General features: G+C 44.2%; 1 protein-coding gene across 15 annotated transcripts in view; it reads left to right on the top strand.

Moving 5' to 3' along the window:
- The window catches only part of KIAA1217 (KIAA1217 ortholog), a 673,163-nt gene that overhangs the window by 522,083 nt on the left and 134,551 nt on the right, over positions 1-16,529 (top strand). For 7 of the 15 annotated variants that reach the window (XM_074358470.1, XM_074358469.1, XM_074358472.1 and 4 more), the window contains one exon: positions 4,416-4,496. The exons of 7 other annotated variants lie outside the window; for them this stretch is intronic. In XM_074358470.1, the coding sequence (XP_074214571.1) occupies positions 4,416-4,496 (81 nt within the window). Of the gene's footprint in view, positions 1-4,415; positions 4,497-16,529 lie in introns of those variants that run through there. One more of the 15 variants, XM_074358476.1, reaches the window with a different exon arrangement.

Raw genomic sequence — 16,529 nt, 5'->3', positions numbered from 1 at the left:
CTGTGTTATTACACCTTCCTCCTTGTTAGTGTTGCTTGATTTGGTTGGTTCCATTGTGTTGCACGTGCCGCAGTATACAAACACAACACCACATAGGGCCTTCTTGTGGGTCATTGCAGGTTATTTCCTTAGAGTCAATTGCACAAAATAGAATGGCTGAATCAAAGGGGTGTGCAAAATTTTAAGACATTTGATATTTATTGCCTCATTATTAAAGTAAAGCATCTTTTTGATAATGTAATTTTTTTTAAAAAAAAGCTTCAAGTTTTTAGCATTTGTATTCTTAGCCTGTGCCAGGAATTGTGTATCTCAATTAATCCTCACAACAATCATGCGAAGTAAATACTGTTAATATCCTCCCTTACAGATAAGGAAAGTCAGGCTTAAGGAAATTAAATAGCTATTGTGTGACTTATTTCAAAAGCAGGAAGACAGTAGTAGGCTTTCAGAAACTAGGTAAAAAGGCACTTGGCGTCCCTTGAATTTTGAACTAAGTGGGAACTAATATTAGTAATTCTCCATCTGTAAAATAAAGAAAAGAATGTTGACAGTAAAAGGGGAGAAAGAGGACCTGTGCTTCCATAAACTTAGAAACATCAAGGAGACATCTCAGTTAAGCCTCTGGCATTTAAACCTTCATGTTAAAAGATACACTACACAATTCAATGATTATTGTATAATTACAAACTCTAGGAAACTCCTCATATAGACGTGTTTTCACCAGCTTTTATAACTTGTTTCCCCGGATGCATATTCTTTAACCACAGTTAGTCTTCAAACTGGTTAAACTGCTCCCAAGTCATCAAAAGTTGACTCAGGCTAAAGTTTATCAGAAAATCTCCAATTTCTGAACAAAACCAGAACTTTTTGTGACTTTTTAAAAAAAATTTGGTGATCTCCAACATTTCTTATGGTTTCTCTCTCGTAGTTACTCACTAGAAACCTACATTTTACTTCTTCCACCTTCACGAATACTCTTCTTTGTATGTTTTCATGTAACTCTATTATAGAAAACTCAGAAAGAGACACAGCAAAAGAAAGAAGATAAATGTCACTCACCACTCACTGTTACAAACGCTGTATGTTTATTGTTTATTTACAGTTCTCTCTGGCACCTCTGGGCATTAGGCATTTCCCCAGTATTTGCTATTCCCGATCAGGTCTTCTGGGGGCTTATCAGCATTGTCTTTATTCTTAGGGGAGAAACACCCTTTTCCTTCCAGCCACGCTTAGCCTTTCAAAGAGATCCCAAGTACCACTCAGAATAACAGCAACATCTGTAATTTCCCTACCATTTTCCTCTTAGGAGAGGCATTGGATTTATCAGGAGTCTTTGAGGTAATCAAAGCATCCTTCTGTTTAATTTTTACAGCACTATTATTTTGGCTGTTCCAGCTGTTTCCTTGTGAGCTGTTGTGTTTCCACTTATATTTCCCTTAATCTTGATGCAACCTCCTTATAGTGATAAAGTACTTGATTATCATTGTAATTCTCTGAAGTGAGTCGCACACACTCAGCTCTTTTCCCACCCAGTCTTTTTTTTTTTTTTTTTTGAGCAATTTTCTAGTTTATAGTCAAATCCATAAATCAGGCTTCTGAGTCCTACACACCTGATTTAACGGGAGTATGTGAGGAGCCTGATAAAATCAACTTTTCTTTCTCTGCTTTCTTAGCATTGGGCTCAGAACATTTAGGGCTCAAAGCATTTCCCATGCAGATGGAGCCTGGTGAGAAGTGAGTCTCCTGTGAGTTTCATTTTGTAATTCTGAGAAAATGTACATCATCGTAGAGACTAACACTCCTGTGGCCTCGAGCTGGGAGTCGCTTCTCTGCAGGAGACGTTGCATCTTCTGAGATGGGCTCCTGTCTATGCAGCACCCTTGGGTCCTCCCTCCTCTGACCCAAGGACACTCTTCCAGATTCCTCATTGCCTTGAACTCAGTCAGCGGAGGCAAGAAAGACACAATCATGGTTGCATTTGCTCCAAGAGGGAAGTCTTTGACCATTTATGTGTTTATCTTGCCCCTTCTTCCTTGAATTTCAACTGATTCTCACCTAAAGCAACTGCCTTGGGGACTTTCCTTGTCCACTCTTGTCCAGGTTTTCTCTTCTTGTTGCAGGTTACTCTCCTGAGGGTCGCCCTGCAGAGAGAGGTTGGGGTCTCTGCCCCTCCTGCCGGCCTTGTCATCAGGATCCTGGTCTTTTCCAGCCCCTGCTGTTCTCCATCATCTCTGTGCAGGGCTGCATCCCACCTGGTCCTCTGCCTCCATTCTGTTTTATTCCCCATCTCCTTGCAATGGAAACTCTGATCTTCCGTACCCGTTCCCCCCTCGTCTGTCCACGGCAGCTCTTCAGATCTATCATCCTGTTTGTATCCTGTACTTTTATTTATCACGCACCCACGGGGCATTATTATTTGTGGTCTGCGTTGGAACAGCTCTTCCCTAGTCGATGAAGCCTGTAAGCTTGGGAGAGAAGAATCAGAGGCCCTAAGGCAACCCCCACCCCACTTTCAAGCGAGAATGTGTTCATCTCAAAAAAGGCATTTAGGAGGTCAGTCTAGCTAATCATTCTTCTAATGGTGTCACTCCCCTTGTCTCTGAAAAGTCCCTTCGAGGGCTCTTCCTTCTTTTTTTTTAACCCCTAAGTGCACTCTGGGTAGAACATTTTAGTACCTTCTTGTCTGGAGAGCTCTCTTTTAGCCTTGGGGCTGTTGGAGACAGCCCTCTGTATTTGAGAGTTCTTTTTCTTGTGGAGATTTGTGCTGCTATGTGTGAGACTAGATTCTAAATGTTATAAACGTTATTCAGAAATGATAGAAATACACAGGTAGTACATATCTGTGTCTAAGTCTATAATGGTCTGAATCATGGGTGTTGTGTCATTCAGTGATGGCGTGTTTAGAGGCTCTGTGGGTGCTGGTTATCCAACTGTATATATCTGCTCTCTGTATGCGTGCACAGTGAGTTATGAAGTGAACCACCAAGCCATGACTCCTCATTGACTGATTTTGTTTTCCTCTTTCTTTTTAATTCTGGGAAAATATACATAACATAAAATTTAGCGCCTTAACCATTTTTAAGTGTACAGTTCAGTAGTGTTAAGTATGTTCACACTGGTTCTGCACCCCTCTCCAGAACGCTTTTCATTCTGTGAAATTGAAATTTGCCAAGTTGAAGTTGTATGCATTCGGGAGAGGGTATAGCTCAGTGGCAGAGTGCATGCTTACCATGCAAGAGGTCCTGGGTTCATTCCCCAGTACCTCCATTAAGGGAAAAAAAAACAACAACAGACTCCTGAAATTATATGCATTAAACAACAACTCCCCATTCCCTGTCCCCTGTCCCCTGGTGATCACCATCCTACTTTCTATCTCTCTAAACTGACTCTTCTAGGCACCTCACAGAAGTGGCCGCTTACAGTATTTGTCTCTTTGTGACTGGCTTATGTCACTTTGTGTAATATTCCCAAGGGTGATCCGTGCTGTAGCACGTGACAGAATTCCTTTTTCAGGCTGAATATCTTTCATTTTTTGTATATATCGCATTTTGTTTATCCAGTTGTCGGCTGATGGATCCTTGGGTTGCTTCCACCTTTTGGCGATTGTGGATTAATGCCACTATGAATGGGGTGGTGCAAATATCTCTTTGAGACCCTACTTTACCTTCTCACTGGCTGATTTTTGGATGCAAAGTAAAGCATTCTTCTCACATGAGGATTATGCAGTTGTCATTATTTAAAACACTAAAATATCTTTCCACCATGGGTTTTTTTTTTTTAATTAAGTTGTCCAAAAATGAGTCAGTGGCTCAACCTGAACTGAAATATTTAAATACTGATGTAGTAAACATAGTAAAAGGAAGGTGTTCTCCAGAGTCAGCCGGGTTCAGATGTCAGAATTTGTTCCCTGATCTTCTGTCCCTGTATTCACATTCGTGAAAAAGGCTTTTCATCCTGCGTGACGGACCACTGTACTTGGAATCCTGTCTTCATGGAGCAGCCGGTGGTGGCCAGTGTCCCGGCGGCCAGTGCCAATCAAGATGGCAGCTGGGGCTCACCACCAGACTGTGTTCTGACCAAGGGAGGCATTTCACTCTGTCTCTGGTCACTCCCCTGCAGCTGTGGGGCAACCTCAGGGACAAGAGGCCAGGATGACATGGTCTCAAATGACAAGGTGAATTTAGAAGAGCCTGTGGCAAGATATTTGGGGGCAAACTCATTGCCAGTCAGGGCTTGTGTTCACCATGTCTCTAAATCCTAAGGACGGACCTGCCACCTTTCTTTGAGGGCGGGGAGGCGTTAACTGTGCTACGTTCTCATCCTGAACCAAGAGATGATCCCTTGGGGTCAACTCTTCTTTTTCTGTGCCTGTTTTCACCCACTTTCTGTTTCTCTCTTTTTCTCCTGGCACACAGGCTTTGCAGTGCATGCTGATCTCTCTTCAGGCAGAACTTGACATTCAAAGGTACTTGATGAAAATTGACTCGTCTCAGCGAGTTAGTACTTTACCTTTTCTTCTCTGCATTGAGTCACACCTCGCCGCGTGTCTTTTTATTGGGCTGCGTGTGGCATTCTAATCAGTGTCAGCCTGTCCCTTTCCCTGTCTACCCCAAGCCCTGGTTTAAAGCTCTCAGAGCCAAACGCTTGCAGCATTCTGAAATGTGTGCTTTTTTTTTTTTTCTGTGAGACCTAATACTAAAAATGAGCACTAATAGCATGCTTGTTTTGAAACATTTCATTTACTTTCCCCAGATTGAGTTGTGGGATCAGCAGTAATGCGGCAACGATGGAGAGATCGCTGTGCGCTCCTCTGAGAATGGGGCTCCATCCCCGCCAGCTTACTCCAGGCAGAGTGGTGGTGGAAGTAAAACCGACCTGTCATTCTGACCATCTCAGAGCTCTGGGACTTCCCCTTCACTTGGCTCCAAAACATCCAGTGTGGGGCCCAGATGATTTCACTGACATATGTCTTCATCATAAAAATGATAAGAATGGACACATTCAGATAGAGCTTGCTAGGCACCAGGCATTGTCCTAAATGTTTTATAAGCATTTACCTCTCACAGCAACCCCATGCAGTAGGCGTCCTATGGTCTCCATTTTATAAATGAGGAAACTGAGGCACACAGAAGTTAAGTAACTTGCCCAAGGCCATATAGCTAGTAAGTTACAGACTTGGGACTCCAGGCAGTCAGGCCCCAGAGTCAGTTTCAACATATGGTCTATTTCCTCAGAACCCTCAATGTCCTCTGTTTCACAATAGGTCAGTTTAGAATGTTAAAACTGGAAGGGAGTGGGGACAGTTTCCAATGCTTGGGTACCTGACTTAGTACTGAAGACCTGTGCAAACTGGCCCTTTGGCACATGGCCACTCACATCTTTTCTGTCCCCCAAATGTGGCCTATTTCTTTATGGTCTCCCGCACTTGCCCAGATGAGAACCATTTGGTCTTTACTGTGAGGCTTGAAACATACTGTGCTTTGGAAGATTCCACCCATCTGGCTTTTGTGCCTGTGTGACTTCCTGTCCATTCGGTCAGTCTTCAGTGACCTCTTCGCCTTCCTTTTCTTAATAATCAGGCCCTTTGATCCTTTTTAGGGTCACAAGCTCAAATTAGAAAGTTCCTTCCCAAACAAATAGACAGAAGTAAAAGCTGGGTGACACATACTGCAGAGACTTGTCCATCCCTCCACTAGCTCAGTGCCGATGGGGTGTTTACCATTCATTTTTTCCACAAGTTCTAAATCGTTTTCACATTTCTAGAATTCATGCAAAATAGAGACGTCTCTCTGATCTCCTGGCACGCATGTTGTTCACCAAATACAAATGCAGGAAAGGAAACAAACACCCTGGCGCTCTCTTCCATGCAAGTCGAGCCACTGCAGTTAACCTCTCCTTTCTACCTTCAGAACAGAGATATGGCATGAGGATGAGGGATTTTCTAGGGAGTGTCTCATTCTTTTTTTCCTAAAGCTTGATACAAATAAATTCTCAATACTGATTTTTGCCTTTTTTTTTTTTGACATATCAGCAAACAATGGGATATTTGAGAATTTTTCCAAGAACTTCTTTTTTTCCCCCTAAGCATTTAAACACAGTGACAGTGGTGTTTTGGAGGGGGGAAGAGTGGGATGAAAGTTATGATTGGAAACTGAAGGTGTTCTCCCATCTCTACTAAGAGAGTAACTCCCAGGGCCTCAGAGTGTCCGAATCTCTATTTTGAAGTTGGAAAGAATCGACTTCAGGCAAGGTGGGCACTGTAAGAGGTTGGTTGTATCCTCACCTCTTACATAGGACCCCACAGGCCATGGGGTCTCCCGGGTACAGGGAGCCAAGCCATCTAGAAGCATCCTGAAAGGACTGGGGTTCATAAGGGCAAGCAGCTCAACACCTTCCAACATTTATAGTTGACAAATTTCTGTGCATTTTTAAAAATTACTCCTCACCACAATTACATCAAGGAGATACTCTGGCTCTCTTATAAAAGTGAGAACTAAGGTTCAAAGAGCTTTCTTGTGGGATGGTGCTCCCAGCACATGGCAGGATTGGCATCGGCATCCTGCAAGAACAGTGTGATAAAAAGAGTGAAGTCCTCTTGCTCGCAATCGTGTTTTCCTTCCATCTCTCCAAAGCCTGGTGGTCGTTCCTCTAGACAGAACTAGAGAGGAAAAGAACCTTCAGCCTGGAAAGCACATCAGAATTTTCACAAGGTGTTTTTTTCATCTGAAAGTCATTCCAGGGAAATTGGGAGGGCAGCCAGGAGTGGTGATGGGCTGTGTGTGTTTAGAAATGACAGTTTGAGCATAACAGCAGAATCTACTCCCTAGAGGTCTGGAGAGGGTCTGGCCACTGGCACTGAAGGCTTGGTGCCCTCGGGCCCCACGGTGTCCCCTCTGCTCCAGCTCTCTGTGTCTTTCCTGTGGGATGGGCAAGGACATATTCAGATCTCCCAGGATAGGCTGAGGGAGGGGCCTCTGCTATCAGGAAAGGCCTCTTTGGTTTCACAACAATGTAGTTAAGCTATAGGGCACCACCCCTGGGCCTGGGGCCCCACATCCTCTCCAAACCAAAGTCTAGGCTGCAGGAGTGAGCTCAATAATGGCTTTTGTAAGGATGCCTTCTAAGGTGAGTATTTAGCTCTATGGGTCATGCTGGTTGTATTTTACTTGAGATTCTAAACCCAGCAAACAGTTCCCATTCCTTTCATCACTGTAAGAATAACAAACCTCACACAGACACCTTTTTTATTCTAGAGCGTTCTAAGTGCATCCCAGGCTCTCTGAATTGCAAAGGCCTGTCTCCCAGTGAGGGTCTGGGTCTGGGAGGGTCTGGGAGCCAAAGCCTGAAACTTTGTTATAATGCACATCTTCTTGCTTCAAAAGTTTACCAAAAAAGGGGGGAGGGGGACTTATTCAAGGCAGCTTGCAATAGAGACATCTACCTTCAGGTGGATAAACTAAAAATCAAAAAGCAAATTTTGAGGAAACAAATTTACAGGTATAACTGTGATTCACTTGAACATTAAATTTAGCTTCAGCTTTTCTGATATATGTGATATTTTTGTGTATATTGGATACACATCTTGTTATAGGACAAAGTAATACTTATTATTCCTTTACAAGGCAAAATTATTTTCCTTGTTTGAAATTCTTAAAAAAAAAAAAAAAGTGGTTTGCTCATGCCTTCAAGAAAGGGACATGCATTACCATCACCAATGGGGTCAGATGGAAAACAGCAGGGTTCTTCAGCCGGCCTTTTATTTCACATCATCTCCTTCAAGGGGGAAGCACAACACAAAATAACAATTGCGGGAATGTGTGTCTGAAAGAGGTGGGGGGCTGAGTTAACCAGATCCAGATTTGGAACTTGCTGATGGTGAAACTTTTTCACTTGATGGAAAGATGCTAAGTAGAGATGATGGAAAACCAGATCTTACCTCCTTAAAATAGGATTTACGTCTTTCTGGCTTTGAAGGGAAGTCAGAGCAGCTGATTCAAGGTGCTGTTTTCAGAAGCGAGTCTGTGTCTTGTCCTAGGCAGGACAGCAGGTGGGCAGGTGGCAGTTCAACATCAAAAAAATCCTGGAACCAGAAGAGGCTCCGCCCTGTCTGTGGGGCAACAGGCTGGAGCTGCTTCTCTGGGCACAGCCAAACCTCTTAAAGGAAAATAAAATAAGGAGAATTGATTCATCTACACATTACAAAGGGGTTGAAAAGTAGAAAATATTTGAAAGATCATAGAAAATGGGCAAAATTCCAAATTTACCAGGAGTCAGGTTTTCAGAGCCTTAAAATGAAGTTACTGTTATGATGTCAGAACCATCAATGGGAGAGCCTACCTTCTTAGTTAAAAAGTGAAGTGCGTGATCTTCGTGTCCAAAATTTAATTGATGGCTTTTCGCTCTTCTTTCTTAACCGTTTCTTTTTTTGGAAGTAGAAGTCTTTGCAATCCTGGATTCCTGCAGAACTTTGCATGGCATGAAAATGAAAATGTGTCTCCATTCCTGTATTTTCCCCATGAATTTGTGTCCTCATCTTAGGGGCCACCTATGAGGATGAATCCTTTTTCTTGGAATCTAATCATATGAAATACACACAAAAAGACAGGAATGGGCCTGGGTGTCTTCAGGTCACCGTAGATGAGAATCTTTTGGGATTCAAAGCCTTCCCTTCCCCTGATCCACTCTCTCTCTCTCTCTCTCTCTTTTTTTGGCAGGGGCCGAGGGGTAGGTAATTAGGTTTATTTATTTTTAGAGGAGGTACTGGGAATTGAACCCAGGACCTCATGCATGCTAAGCATGCGCTTTACCAGTTGAGCTATACTCTCCCCACCCCCTTTTTTTAATTAACTTTTTTTGGTGAGGAAGGAGGTAATTAGGTTTGTTTGTTAACTAATTAATTTAATTTTTTTAATGGAGGAACCAGGGATTGAACCCAGGATTTTGTGCATGCTAGGCATACACTCTACCGCTGATCTATACCCTCTCCTCTACTGACCCACTCTTTAAAAATATCATGCTTACTCAGTAATTCTCTGATTTGCAAAAACAATATTATTCTCATTTTGGAGAAACAAAAAGGAAAGTATGTCACTCATGATACTGCCATATAAAGTAAACCAGTGCTAATAGTTGGGTGTATTGCTTTCATTTCTTAAATTATGAAAAAAAAGTTCTTACAAACACCTTGATTATGACTGCATAGTACTCCATTGTATGGCTACAGTATAACTTGCTAAGCAACCTTCTAAGTTGTTTCTAGATTGGTTTATTCTGTAAAAGGTGTATTAGGTACAGATTTTTTTCCCTGACCCCCTGGAACAGGAAGTATCACTTTCCTTAATTTGTGTAAATCAAATTAATCTGACTTCACTTCAGCAGTTATTGAGAAATTGATTCTCATCATTTGGGGTCATAAAGAAAATCTTAGGGGACGTATCTAGTCCTATAGAACTGAGTCAGGTTTCTGGGTCCCTGGGGCACAGCAAATGACCTCCTAATATTCTGTTTGCAGGTGGGCTAATGGGGCTCTCTGCCAAGCTAAGCCAAGGCACACACTTCAGTCACTCTGAGCACAGCACCCATCCCTCCTCCTATTTGGGACCACTCCTTGTAAACGGAAGTCATGTCTCCACAATTTGAAGAACACCCTCACCATCACCACCAACAATAAAACTAGCATCCTCTTCCTGGACCTGGGAAGTCACCCCACCTCTTCCCGCCCAATCAGCAGCCTTCCTCCTCTCCCATGGGGGTGGGGGAGTGGGCAACCTCAGACTTATTTTCCAAATGTCTACCCTCTGAGCCCAGTCTAGGGAGGGAGTCCTCAGGTGTCCTCTGTAGCATAGAGACACGGCTAAAAGCCCTTTTCCCTGGGAAGATCTTAGAACACAAAGGCTTGGCAGTTTTCCCAAGAAGGTGGGGATAAGGGTAGATGTTCCATGATTTTTTGTTTGTTGCCAACAACTACCAGGACAAGATAGATTGATTATATCTCAGAAGATGCATCTGATGCACAGATACCTCGAAAGAGAGTGTCTGTGTCATGTGATGCTTCTTTAAATAATGAGGACACGTCCTTGTCTGCACGCAAGTGTCCTTGTCCTGTGTGCCTTGGCGTCTGCAGGGGGCTTTGCATGGCAAGAGCGCATTGGCAGAGGGGTCCTTCTTGCTCACTCGGCTCAGGGCAGTGCCTGCCTCCCGCATGGATGCCTGTGGCCGGCTCTAGACAGGGGAGATCAGGGGTGGTAACTACTCAGCATGACGGCCTTTTCATCTTTCTGATCTGATAATGAAGTAATACGCGCGCTAAAGGAAAATGGGGAAACAAAAGACACAGTTGTACTTCGCTCAACTGCTGAATCGTCTGATTTCCCTCCAGCCCAAACATCTTTCTGTTTTCACAGGTGAAAATCATGAAAAATGTCTGGGTGCCCTTTTGGTGGAAAGACGGAGGAAGGGGTTGAAATATTACCACTGAAGAAACAGGGTAGAAACTGAGTTTATCAAGGATAATTCATCAAAACAAATACTCAAGAAAATGCATCCCCTTTGTCCACGGTGGGGAGGGATATAATAATTTTCAGGGCTAAACCTAAGTCTGTCCTTAAGAGAATCTCAAATATGCACAGTTGGAAGTTGATATTAGAACGAGGTGGGGTGCGTTTATGTCTTCTGGTTATCAGGGCCAGCAGCTCCTGGTTACCAGTTGACCTGGCATGTGTCCACAGACCACGCACACGCAGCACCCAGATCACACACTAAACACTCAGTCGTGTGTGTTTGTCTTACCGGCAGGACCCTTGAGTGTTTGCACCCAGGTTTTCTATTAAATAAAAAAGCTGATTTCTTCTTTTCTAAGTCTCGAGCACCAGGCCCACCCAAAAGTGTCATAATTATTACCAAAGTAAGTGCAGTTCTCTCTTGCATTTGTATTGCAGTTCTCACATCACTCTGTCATATTCTAGAACTGGGGATGTCCTCAGGCTATTCCCCAGATTGGCTGTGAGTAAGACTGGCGCTGAGGAGGTGTTGAGGCAGGGTTTGTCCTTCTGCCCATCAGCCTCGGAAGTTGTAGGAGGTAACCAAACAGCCCCTGCATCAGAAGCGCCCCAGGGTGTGGGGCCTGGGATTCACCTGAGAATGGCAGGTGGCAGGAGAGAGGGTCTCAGCCCAGGTGGCCCCTGGATGGTTTATGTAAGGACGAGAAGCAGTTGGAAGAGCTGGGTGTGTCTACGGGAGCTCTGAGTCCTCACACCCCCAGACCCAAACCAGCAGATAACTTAGACTGGGAAACAGGGGTGCAGAGAAGGGAGGAAAGTGACTGTGTGCTGTGGTTCTAGAAAGGACTCTGTGAGCAAATTTCAAGGCTTGAACCTTCCACAGCGATAATTTGTTAATTATCTTGTGGTTAGAGGAGCCGGGATGGTAAAAGAAAAGTCTGGGAATCAGCCAACTTTTGTTACCTTCAAATATTTAGCTCCTTGTATGTCTCATAAGAGTACATAACACCTAGAAAGTCCTCTTCAGTTGGCGTCAGAATTTTGACTGTATTTCTGAGTTGAAAGCTTCACAAGTGCAAATGGGGTGAAAGTGAATGAATGTCATGATTAAATCAACGCTGTCAATTAGTGAGCATGAGGATAATGAGGCACGCCGAATGCATTTGCATGCGCATGTGGGAAGCTTTATTCTATTCTCGAATTCTCTGTGGAAACTGGGCATTCGTTAAAATGAAGTAAAACTTTAGTAAGGCAATGTTGAGTTTTCTTGTCAAAACAGAACGTAATCTGATGCGAAGTGGATGCCCCGGCTAACCAGACACCCCACTGGTGCTGACAGTGAAATGTATTACATAAAGCTACACTTACAGACTTTATTTTCTGGACCTCAGCATTTCAACATAGAGTTTAAAGGGTCTGGGGAAAAGATGGGAATGACAAAACATCGTCGCTAGCTCTTTCTCTTCTCTTTGGCTTTAGTCTCCAAATACAACATTGCAAAGAATAAGCATAAACTTCATCTCCTAGCAAGCATGGTGAACATTTCAGCAAATATTTGTTCAAGATGATAAAATGCATTAACGGCAGTCTTTTTTAAAATTGAGGCCATGCAGCTAAGTTGCATGCACTTGAGAACACAGATAGAGGAATCTCAATCCTGGTGCCCACACCAGCTACCTGTCTGTATAGAGTAGACCGAGGTTTTCTGGGTGACATGATTTTTTTCTTCTTTGTGTGGTGTGGATCTTAGAGTGATGCAGTTTTAGTCCTGAAAGGACTAACTACCAACTCGTTCAACCTGTGATCTTACAAAAGAGGGAACTATGACTCAGTGAGACTGTGTTGCCCAATTTGGGTCCAAGCTGGACTCCAGCCAGCATCTCCAGACTTCTGGTTAAATGACTTTACCGCTGTCAGCTCTGGAATCCTGTGGACTGGGACCCAGTTCCTTCACTTGCTGTAATTTTTGGGTATGTTGCTTTCATGATTTGTCTTCTCAGTGTCGCCAGTATGAGGAGGTGGCAGTGAGGGTTAAATAGATGGCCACACACCAGTCAGAGTGCAGTGGACACTGAATCTGTGCATTCCTTTCTCTCTCCCACACGCCTTCATTAGGAAGACAGTCTTCCCAGAGAACCAATCTGCGTATGTTACAGATGAAGCAAAGAGGGTCTGTGTGAAGCCTGTTACCCCAGCATTCTTTGGTGATAGAAAGCCCTTCTTGAAGAAGAGAAGACTAGAATGGACAAGTGGGGTTCAGGTGGCCTGGTTAAAGAGATCCCCCTTCCTGATGTCCCCAGTGGACTTCTCATTTGGGTCTGTAGGTTTGGAGTCCCCTTATGATTGGGGGGAAACCTTCGAAGGTTGCAGTGGGAACAGAGGGAAATGGGTGGGTGTCACAGGTGACCATGAAATGCTGAGGTGAAATCCAGCCTTCCAGACCCTTGAGTCCTGCCCAGGTGGCCCAAAGAGTGTGTCCACCATCCTCTGTTACTCGAATCTTCCCAGTTAGCGGCAGCTCTCCACTCAGAATCTAAGGGCAGGTGCTCCAAATGCCATGCTATAGACCATGCATGACCATGCAAGAAAAGGCTTCCCTGAGCCAAAATGAGGACAATCATGCCCAACAGAAAGACTTTTTTGGGAGGCCAAATCTGAATTGTGTGAGTACCCTGCTTCCTGGTTTCTTTGGTATTAAAATATCTTTTCTTTCTTGTGGCAATAATAATGCCACATAGAGAGAAAATTTCAGTAGAGAGGGCATTTTTGGATGCCCCTTACTTTACAAAATAAAATCTTAGCAACTGTTTATTTTACTATTTAATTTGTGAAATACAGAATAATGAGAACTGTTGCTCCACAGTTGAGCTTTCTCCACAGTTATTACCAGCATTATAAACATGTGAGCGTCACAGTGGTCCAGTCAGAGGAGCTGTTAGGTCTTTGTCAGTGATGGTCAGCTTGTAAGACAGAGTCATCTCAAACTCATTTAAGGACAAGAATGGAATTAGTTGGAAGGAGTCCATCAGAAGGACCTCACTGTGTCCTGGACTCAGGAACCAGGGCGCCCAGGAGCCTAGATAGCTGTTCTATCTTTTAGGCTCTCCATTGGAGTCATGGGATCTCCTGGGCCCCATTTCCTGTACAGATCTGCTCCATCCTTTCTCGGTACCCTTCTCTGTCTGTTTCACATTCCCTGTCCATGTCAGCCACCACTTCAAATGACCTCGCATTTTAAGTTCCCAGTGGACACAGGCTAAGAGCTCCCCTGTCCCAGGGCTCCATTTCCAGGGAGAGAATGTGATTGGTCCAGCCAAGATCAGGTGGCTCCTGCTTGGTTCAGTCAGACGAGGCTGGGCTGGGAGTGGGTGACCATACACTTCATTGCTCAAACCAGTAGACCTTTGAGCATGAAAAGGGGGTTTGCTACTAATAATGACACTGGGACAGTGGGTGCAGAGCAGAAAATGGTCCCAGGGATGCTAGTGTCTGTGTTCACCCTGGGTGTGGGACATGGGGGTCAGGAACTGATCCATGAAGGGCAGGGAGGAATTCCCCAGGGAAGGGGGCATTGTTGAGGCCCAGAACCCTTTCAAAGATGGGTAAGTGTCAAGTCAAATAATAAAAGTGGAACTTTCTCACATATTCATTTTTACTAGAGAGCATTGCGGGAACACCAGGTTGCCTGTTGAAGACAATTTGGTACTCAGCTAATTCTGGATGATGTATCTGTTAGCTTGTTTGTTTTAATTGAAGTACAGTCAGTTACAGTATGTCAGTTTCTGGTGTTCAGCACTGTTGGCTCATTTGAGAGAGCAGAGAAAGACCTCAGAGTGTGCACAGTGGTGACACCTCCTTTAGAGACCACCAGTTGTCCCACTTCTCCTCTGGCATGCCCCCTGAGTGCACAAAGACCCGCAAACATGGGTGGGTGACTTTGCTCAGACCCAGCCTTAGCGCTTCCTCACCCCTGCTCCTCCTCCTCTCTGGACCCATCCTTTCATGTTGGCAGTTTTCCCCCCACGTCCCTGCTGCATGGCACTGTCACAGTGACACAACTCTCAGCTCTTCCTGTCCAACTGTTAACATATATCATAGCCTTGGCCCCCAAATATACCTTAAATGTGTTATGAGCTCAAGAACCATATACTTTTAACCCCTGGAGCCTCACCCTGTGCTCAATACCAAGTCCCTATTCCAAGTGCCTTTTTCCTTTTTTTTTTAACTATGTCAAATCACAGGGTATCTGACAGTAGTGTCGGCAATTTCCATTGTCTTTTCTCTGCCCGAAATGATGTCTCAGCAGCGAGCTGGCAACTGAGGGGAGGGGACCATGTGCGGAGATTGCTAATATGCAGTGATAGTTTGCAGTGAGAAGAAGTGAATGACATGGAAACAAGAGCCAGAGTTTATATTTGGAACTGAAAGGCTATATAGAGGAAGTTAAAAAAAAAAAAAGATTTAGCCCTTATATCTTTATTTTTATACATACTCCCACCACAATGACCCTGAGCAAGAAATCAAAATTTGATTTTGATTTTCTTCAAGGATTATTGCCTTTTGCAATGGAAAATGACAACTCATCAAATGCATCGTGTCTGCCGTAGGCTGCAAAGATGACTAGACAGCAGAGGTTGGGATTGCAGCCGTGTTGCTTCAAGTAATATTATTTCTTGGCTATTTTGCTAAACTGAATGTATTTTCTTTTCTTTTTTTTTAAGTCAGAGATGAGGACATTTTAGCTTGATATTCTGCTGAGCATAGTAACCAGGTAGCTACTTCACTGAAGACCATATGAATTTATGTAACTCTTGGTAAGCTGAGCAATGATTGAGGGTTGATTTTTCTAGTCTAATAATACTCTTAAGGAATGCCAAAGCCAGATCCCAGGTTTTGTAACAGAAGCAGACTTTATGAAAAATAAACCACTTTGGGACCTTGCACAGAAAAATGAACCCAAAGCAGAGACAAATTAACCATTAATGGGTGTCCTTTCTGGCTGTGCTATCAGCTCAGTAATCTGAGCTGAGGGTTTCCTTGGAACACCCAGGCTGCCCACCTCCCCAAAGCCACATCCTGCACTTAAGGGGGTGCAGCGGGCTATGTGCTGACCTTCTTACCATTTTCATCTATGGAAATGTCCTGAGGGGTGAGCCAGGTTCGGGTGTCTGGATAATGCAGTAGTGCTCCTGCCAAGAGGGGTACTTTTAGCAAGAAAAGGGAAAGAAGCTGATCATCGCATCCTCGGAGGGCTCCCCTAGAGTACCAGGCGCACCTGGGGTGTCCCTGAAAAAGCTCTGTAGCCAAGGCCTTGAGGCAGGACCAGCTGTCTGATTCTTAGTGTAGCTTGTTCCAAAAATTATTAAGAATTTCAAGATGGCCACAGCAGAGGATGAAACCAAGCACAGAGCCCTTTTAAGCACTGGGCGGGTTGTACACTCACAAAGCTGGTCCTACCTTCAATGTTAAGTGCTTCGGTGTTTTTAACTTCACAGTGCATTAGCATCCTTAGGAAGACTTAGAGGAAATTAAGGGATGCAAACTACTCCCTCCGCTCCCCCCCAAAAAAATTGGCTCCTGGGGACTGTCTGTATCCCACCACCAGCCATCAGCAGCTGTGGCACCTTAGTAAGGGAAAACTCACCTGCCTAATTCACATCAATTTGCCTTCCAGAGAGGGTGGGGCTTTGGGAGAGGGGAAAACTGAAATCGTGCATTCATTCAACCTAATCCCCCCAGTATCACTGCCTCCCTTCCTCTGATCTTCTACAAGCATGGTCTCCAGCCTGCACACAATAGCCTAAGTGATCTTCTAAAAAATGTATTGGATCCTGGCCCTCTTCCCTCTTCTCTCTGCCTCAAATACTTCAATAGTGTTCTGATATCTTACAGTCAAATTGAGAATTCTCCCCTCAGCTCCAAGGCTTCATATGATTTGGACTCTGCTGGATTCCAGCCCCACCAAGTCTTCAGTGCTTGCCACTTTCTGCCTCAGGGCCTTTGCACATTTCATCCCCTCTATCTGGAATG

This window comes from Camelus bactrianus, chromosome 35 (genome assembly GCF_048773025.1).
Source record: "Camelus bactrianus isolate YW-2024 breed Bactrian camel chromosome 35, ASM4877302v1, whole genome shotgun sequence".
Lineage (NCBI taxonomy): Eukaryota > Metazoa > Chordata > Mammalia > Artiodactyla > Camelidae > Camelus > Camelus bactrianus.
The sequence above is the reverse complement of the archived record's forward strand: the minus strand, read 5'-3'. Positions and strand labels throughout refer to the sequence as shown.